Here is a 7,935-nt window from a genome sequence, read left to right on the forward strand (position 1 = left end):
AGTGTGATAAAGGGGCACTTCAGAAAAAGGGAGAAATAAGGTAAAATACAGCAGAGAATGATTAAAAAAAAAGAAGCAGTGGTTTTTAAAACCATTTTTAAAAGCAAAGGTTTTTAAAAAGGAAAGGGAGAAAGAACAGCGAAAAAGAGAGAGAACAGGGTAAAGAATAAAAAAAAATGTAACATATACTAGTAAGATGCACTTTTTTTGGGTGTGGAGAATGAATCTTGTCCCTACTACCATCGTGTCTTTGGCTAGAAAAACATGATTTTTTAAATTGTAGTCACTTTGCAGATAGGAAATAAACGTAAAAAAATAGGTTTAAATTAGAGAAGAAGAAAATATTTCCTGAATTAATCTTGCAAGCTCAGTAAATAGAGGAGTTTACAAAACCTTAAATCCCAGGAGGGTCACCCGTCCTTACTAATTAGCATCTAAAATGCACTAGAGACTGACTGTAAGCTATAAGGCTAGACACACACACACATGCGCCTGTACCCAAAAGGCTTCTGCTGACACCATGTGACTGAATCTACACTTGCCAGAATCCAATGGTCTGTTTGCAGCTGTTTGATTTATAACCGATTTTGTTTGCAAGTGCAAACATCTTTATTAAAATACCTATATCTAGACAGACAGACAAACAATTCAATGAATTGGGTGCCCATAAACGTGGCAAATGAACTACTCTAGGACAAAAGTTCTGTGTTTAACTCCCAGGTAGCTACAGCTGAGTGTGAATTTTCCCTGTTGTGTGCCAGTAATGAGCATTGATCTCATTCTGGTAGTAAAGGTGCTAGTTCTGTTACCATTTTCATGTCTGGGGGTGGGCATTTTAATTAATCGTTTGAGAAGCTTTAGTTAAAACGCCCTAGCCACCATTTTGAAGTGCAGGGATGCTGAAATACACATGACGTTGAGGCTGCTGGTACATGCTAATTAGCACGCATCGGAGCAGGTGTTGGGCACGTGTATAGTGCTTAACATCTGTGCTGAAACTACAGAGGGCTGCCACAACAACAAATTGCGACAGCGTGATTAAAATTCTACATGAAATACCTCTCTGTACCTTGTGAGCGTATTGTTTGTTGGATACTTGGTCAAAACAGGCAGGAGAGGAAGGGTTTTGTTTGCTTGCATTTTTTTTCTTAAGACTCAAGCACTGAAGTTTTCCCACGTACTTCCAGATGAACTCCCTCCCCGTGTTTCCAAGTCATCTTTTGCCTGAAGAGGTGTGGACAGGGAGTCCCTTTGCTTCTCATTCACTGTTGGGCCAAGCTAAACCAGGGTTGGGGTGAGGGTTCACAGCACTGTGTGGTCCTTTGTGTTTTCAGTGCGTTAGGACCTGGCTGTCCTGCAAAGACCCAAGACATGAGTCTTAGGAACACTTATAGGATTGTACCTATATAGTCTGTGAACCTCTTTGGGGGGCAGGGTGCCAGTCTTATCCATGCTACTTGTTGATTAGTAGGTCTTTGTGACTAACAGGCTTTCAGATCATGACCCTTGCTGATAACTTAGTGTTAAATCTGAATCTGCATGCTTCTAAGATCACTGTGCCTGGGCTATAACAATTACGTATTCCTTTTGTATCTCATGCTCTCACCATCTCTTGCCTGGTATGTCACTTGTAAGCATTTTGTGTCTGGGACCATCTTTTTGCTGTGTGTTTTTTACAAACTTTAGTGGACTCATTGGCATTGCCAGAATGCAAGCAAAAAATAATAATTTCTACCCCAACCATGTTTGTGATATTGGGGCTGTCTAAGAAACTTATAACTGAGAAACACAAAACCAGTACTGTACCATTTACAATGGATCATGTACTCTACTACAGGAAGAGGGGGAAACTCCACCATTACAAATGCAATAAATTCCCAGAAGTAGAGGCAACATTTCTTACTTTATGCAGTAAATTCTATTTAATCCAATCACTGGCTAATTCAACTCTGTTCGTTTGATTGGATCCCCAGGAATCAAATCATTTGTATTGTGTTTTCTCTGCTATTTTGATCAGTTCAGCTGTTAATTTGATCAGAACTGATTGAACCAGTCACTGAAAATGAATCACATAATTAATCACATGTAGCATTAGCAAAATAGACCTGTAACCAGTCTGTGTTTAACTTACCCCTTTTATTCTTCATCAGTACACAGTGCCAGGGAAAAGTTTTGGGAGGACCTGGTGGTCGATGCTTTGAGAGCATCCCCAGTGCAATCCTGTTGAGACACCGTTTCCCTTTTGGTGGCTTATCCTTAATTTATAAGCTTTGTTGTGTTCCTTCTCCTCCAAGGGTCACTGAGGTTTCAGGGGGAGATAGGCCTGGGCCTGGTCCCAGTGATATCGATAGTTTTCTGATTGATTTTAATAGGATCAGGATTTCTTTCCCCATGGGCCAATATAAAGTAACGTGTCAATATGAAGTATGGGTATGACTATGCAAGTCTAAATAGCCAATAAAAAGTATGAATATCACTATTTAAATGACAGTTAGTTCTGTGTTTCTTTGTGGGCACATCTGCATTTTCTCATGTAAAATTTGCAAGTAGCTGTCTAAAAATGGGGCTGGCTAAAAAGTCAATTCTGAAAAGATTGTGGTGAATGTAGTGGGTACATGAAGGGACCCAGAGGATACAGTAAAGGTGGTTTCTGTGCCTTTGTGTTGAGGGGGGAGCAGATTATTCTACCCTTCATTTAAGAAGTTGAGAATTTTCTGGGCTCCTTTGGGTGTTTTTACATGTGCTCTGGGAGCACCAGCTCATGAAAGCTCCAAGAGCCGCTCTAATTCAAGCACCTGGACCATCTCATGCATCAGCATCCCTGTGCTTCAAAATAGCGGTGGGGACACTATCTAAAGCTCATTGAACGAGCTTTAGTAAAAGCACCCCCCGCCACCATTTGGAAGTGCAGGGATGCTGATACACGAGATACAGTGGCTGGCTGGAGCGTGGTTCCAACAGACTTGATTAATAGAGTCTGCTCCACTGTGCTGTAATTACAGCGTGTTGGAGCAGCCTCCCAGCTCACGTATCAGCACCCTTTGGCTCCTTCTCTAATCCTGTGTGATATTTGTGGCTATTTTGATCAGCAGCTGGTTTATTTGCATGGTTTCTTTCTGATCTAGATTTTACCACAACAGATCAAGACCAAGAACAAATTCTCACGAAGGTTGTATCTGAAATAATATTCATATCGCCTGAAAACTACAATTGGTTCAGAGGGCCGAGGTGTGCTGGTTATGTTGGTCTGCACGTGTCCTTTCACAGCATCTGATGAAGTGAGCTCCAGTTCATGAAAGCTTGTGATATATATATCTGATGTATTTAATCTATAAGGGCGCCTGTACATGAGTGCAGAGATTGTTTTAACGCACTGTAACTACAGCGTTTTTACAGTGCACAATTACTGGAGCACAGTAATTACCCTGCTCCAGCAGCCTCCCACAGCTCTTGTATCAGCATCTCTGCACTTCAAAATCGTGGCAGGGACACTTGAACTAAAACTCGTTCAATGAGCTTTAATTCAAGGGCCCCTGTGGGAACGCTGATATGTGAGTCGCTCTAATTAAAGCGCTGCCCCCTTCCCACCCCGAGCACATATAAAAGTGCCGTAAGATGCTAATTTACCCTCCCTTCTGCTTGACTTCAGACTAAAACAGCTAACTACATCTCTTTATCCAGTATCTAGGCATTGCATTAGTTTGACCCAGCTTGCCCAACATCTGTATAGAGTCATAGATCTATAGATTGTAAAGGGCTGGAAGGGACTTTGCAGATCATCGGGTCCAGCCCTCCCCCCCGCTCTAGGCAGGAAGACAACTGGGGTCAAGTGACCCCCAACAAGGTGACTGTCCAGTCTCCTCTTGAAAACCTTCAGGGTAGGTGACTGCATCACCTCTGGAGGGAGTTTATTCATGGGTGTCTGGTGCCTCTTGACAGCGGCTTGTGGGGGGGTACCCCAGTGGCTGATCTCACTCACCGTAAAAACGGCTGTGCAGCTTCCGGAAGTCCCGTGGCCACTTCTGGAGGCAGTGCGGCCACTTTTGCTGGCAGCCCCGCTCTCCGGCCAGCACTCGCAAGGGGGGCACTGGTGCTCCTGCCTGCCCCCCTGGATACAGGCTAAACAGGGAGCGCAGCCTGGCAGGGGTGTACCGGTGCTCTCAGGGGGAGCACATGCACCCCCGTGCACTCCCTATGTATCGCCCCTGAGTTTATTCCACAGTCTGGACACCCTGACTGTGAAGGAGTTTTTTCTGGTATTAACTCTGAAGCAGCCTTCCAGGAGTTTATATTCATTGGTCCTGGTCTTCCCCAGGGGTGCCCTAGTGAACAGTTGTTTACTGTGCTCCTGATGCACTCCTCTGACAGCGGTAAGCCTCTATCAAGTCCCCTCTCAGCCTTTTCTTCTGTAGGATGAAGAGGCCCAGGTCCCTCAGCCTCTCCTCATATGGCTTGCCCTGATCATACGAATGGTACTTTTCTGGACCCTCTCAAGTTTTTCCACGTCCTTATTGAAGCGCGGCACCCAGAACTGGATGCAGTACTCCAACTGCGGTGTCATCAGCACCGAGTACAGCAGAAGTATCACTTCCTTAGTTTTACACAAAATGCATCAGTTGATGCATGCCAGCTTGTTGTTTGCCCTGCTGGCCACCGCATCGCACTGACGGCTCATGTTTATGCGGTGTTCAATCATTACCCCTAGGTCCCTTTCAGCTGTAGTACAGGTCAGGCTGTCACCTCTGAGCCTGTATGTATGTTGAGGGTTATTTGCCCCCAGATGGAGCACCTTACACTTGGAAGTGTTAAACTTCATCTGGTTCTGGTCTGCCCAACTCTCGAGCCTGTCCAGGTCTACCTGTATCAGCAACCTATCTTCTGGCATGGCCACACTGCCCCATAACTTGGTGTCATCCTCAAACTTGACCAGCAAGTTTTTCACTCCCCCATCCACATCATTAATAAAGATGTTGAAAAGCACCGGTCCAAGCACGGACCCCTGAGGGACACCACTGGCCACTTTGCATCAAGACAACATGAATCCGTTCATGAGAACTCTCTGGGTCCTACCCTGTAGCCAGTTTCCCACTCACTGAAGCGTCAAGCAACTGAGCCTACAATCTTCCAGTTTTCGCACAATCTTTCCAGTTTTTTGGGATACTAGATCAAAAGCCTTTTGGATGTCTAAGTTTATAACGTCTACCTTGTCTCCCATGTCCAGGTGGCGAGAGACCTGGTTGTAGAAGAAGATGAGATTGGTAAAACCAGATCTACCCAAAGCCGTGCTGGCTGTCGTTCAGTATCCTACCTTCCGCGAGTGTATCGCACATAAATTCTATAATGAGGTTTTCCAGGATTTTCCCTGGGATAGAGGTTAGGCTGATTGGTCTATAGTTGCCCGGATCCTCCCTCTTCCCCTTCTTAAAGATGAGCACAATGGTGGCCCTCTTCCAATCCTCCAGGATCTCCCCTGTGCACCACAAATTCTGAAAGAGCTTTGCCAGGAGTCCCACAATGACCTCAGCCAGCTCCTTCAGCACTCTTGGATGGAGTTCATCCAATCCCACTGACTTATAAATGTCTAGCTTTTCTAGTTAGTACTGCACCCGCTCAGCATTCACAGTGGGGAGGCTGACAGTCCTGGCATGCCCCTATGAGCCTTGTCCCGCTTGACTTTGCCCATGGTCCGGTGAAATACCGAAGCAAAGTGGGCAATCAGGAGTTCAGTTTTTTCCTGACTGTCAGTTACCAGCTGTCCCGAGGCGTTAAGCAGGGGTCCCACACTTCCATGTGTTTTTCTTCTACTGCCCGTGTACCTAAAGAAGGACTTATTATTGTCCTTGACTCGCGTGGCTACCCTAAACTCAGTCGCCGCCTTAGCTTTTCTGATCATTTCCCCACAAGTGCTGGCCCCTAAAGTGCAGTCCTCCTTGAGAACCATCCCTAACTTTCACTGTGTGTATACCTCTTTTTTTTATTTTTTAAGAAGACCGCAATGTCCCTATTAAGTCAGGAGGGCTTGCCAGCCTCCTGCTACCTTTCCTCTTTGCTGGAACAGTGTTCTTTTGTGCTTCAAGGAGTGTGTCCTTAAGCAACGACCACCCTTCGTGCACCCGGTTTGCCTTCCCTTCCTGGGCCCTCATCATCACCCCTACTAATGCTCTGAGCCTGTTGAAGTCTGCATTCTTGAAGTCCAGGACTTCAATCCTGCTGGCTGATTTGTTGACCTTGCGGTGGACGGTGAACCTGATAATTGCATGGTCGCTGTCACCCAGGTTACCCTCAGTGTTCAAGCCACACACCAGATCATCTCCCTTGGCCAAGACCTGGTCCAGGAGAGCGTTGTCTCGGGTTGGCCTTTGCACTTTCTGGATCAGAAAGAGCTCCTCGATCTCAGTCAGGAAACTGCGTGAATGATCTGACCTAGCCAAGTGTTCCTCCCAGTCTGTCTGAGTAATTGAAGTCACCCATGCACCCATGACTACCAAGTTCCTTGCGCACGCAGCCTCTGTCACTTCTCAAGAGACCTCCAGATCAAGCTCCTCCCCTTGGTTTGGTGGCCTGTAGTAAATGCCCACAGTTAGGTCTCTCTCACCTCTGCGCCCGCCCCTCCCGTAGCTTGACCCAGAGGATTTTTTTGGAGCCAATGTCAGCCTCCAGAGAGGTGTACTGCTCTCTCACGTAGAGAGCTACCCCTCCACCTTTTCTCCCTACTCTGTCCCTTCTGTGCAAGGTGTATTCCTCTATAGCTATGCTCCAGTCATGCGAGGAGTCCCATCAGGTTTCCTTGATCCCTAACAGGTCATATTCCCCACTAGAGAGCAGGAGGGCTAGGGCCTCCTGCTTATTCCCCATGCTCCTGGCATTGGTGTACAGCCAGCTGAGGCCCTCAACTGACACCCTCGTTTTCCTGAGATAGAGCGCTTCCATGGGACTTTTTGGCACTTTTATCTAATAACTGATTGAATCAACTATTAGATAATAGCACCAAGAAGCCCCACTAAAGCACCTGATCTATACAGATGCTGCAGAGCTGGTTTGAATTAATGCGTTTCCTCTTCCAGTAAAGCGCTGTTTGTTTTATGTTTTTCCATGTGTCCAAGCAGCCTGTGTCATCTCCAAAGGAGAGCTCTTTAACTCTGAAATGCCCTTCCTTTTCTTTCTGACAGAGCCAGTGTGTGATAATTAGGACAAACTTCAAGAGTTATTCTTCCTTGTCTCAAAGGTATCCTTGAGGGAGTGGGAAGTGTGTGAATGAAAAGGGGCTGAGGAATGAACCTTGCTTTTTTTTTTTTTTTTTTTTTTTTTACTTTTCTTAGAAAAAGATCACAACTGTTCCATTGTTATTAAATGTGGTAAGCTACCTTGAAATAGATTAATTAGGGTAAGCTTTACTTTTTTTTATCCCTTAGCATTATGTAAGTTCTTTTTCCAGTGAAGTCAATAGTTATTCTACTTCTGTTGATCCCAAAAGCCAAAGTTAGATGCCCGTTCCGTTCTGAATGAACAACATTCCACTGTAAATGAATAATTCTGGTATAATAAGCCTCAGTCTGTCTGTCTGTCTGTAACGCTCTGGGCCAACCACGCATGCACTGCCAAGAGGGTGTGTGCAGATTGGCAGCGAGGGCCCAGAGCGTTAGGGACAGAGGGAGCGAGAGAGCTGCTGTGCCGCCCTCACCCCACCTCCCAGCCAGCAGGGAAGGAGAGGTAGCGGGAAGTAGGGAGGGAGGGGAGTGGGAAGCAGGTGTTTCCAGTGGCAGCACCCCCCAACTCTGCTGCTGCCACCGTTGCTTTCTCCCAGCCCTGACAACTGCCGGCACAGAGCGGGAGGGGAGGTAGAGAGCAGCGGGAGGGGGGCATGGAGTCTGATGTGGGGGGAGCACACAGGGCCAGGTGCAAGGGGCAGGGGGGCAGGGAGGTCAGGGGGTGCAC

The 7,935-nt window shown here is 46.4% G+C and overlaps 1 protein-coding gene across 8 annotated transcripts in view; it reads left to right on the forward strand.

Moving 5' to 3' along the window:
• The window catches only part of KLHL29 (kelch like family member 29), a 568,419-nt gene that overhangs the window by 353,511 nt on the left and 206,973 nt on the right, over positions 1-7,935 (forward strand). Inside the window, exon 1 of one of the 8 annotated variants that reach the window (XM_025206191.1) lies at positions 3,160-3,278. The exons of 6 other annotated variants lie outside the window; for them this stretch is intronic. In XM_025206191.1, the coding sequence (XP_025061976.1) occupies positions 3,240-3,278 (39 nt within the window). In that variant the 5' untranslated portion in view covers positions 3,160-3,239. Of the gene's footprint in view, positions 1-3,159; positions 3,279-5,234; positions 5,259-7,935 lie in introns of those variants that run through there. One more of the 8 variants, XM_025206192.1, reaches the window with a different exon arrangement.

This window comes from Alligator sinensis, unplaced genomic scaffold (assembly GCF_000455745.1).
Source record: "Alligator sinensis unplaced genomic scaffold, ASM45574v1 scaffold780_1, whole genome shotgun sequence".
NCBI classification, from domain to species: domain Eukaryota; kingdom Metazoa; phylum Chordata; order Crocodylia; family Alligatoridae; genus Alligator; species Alligator sinensis.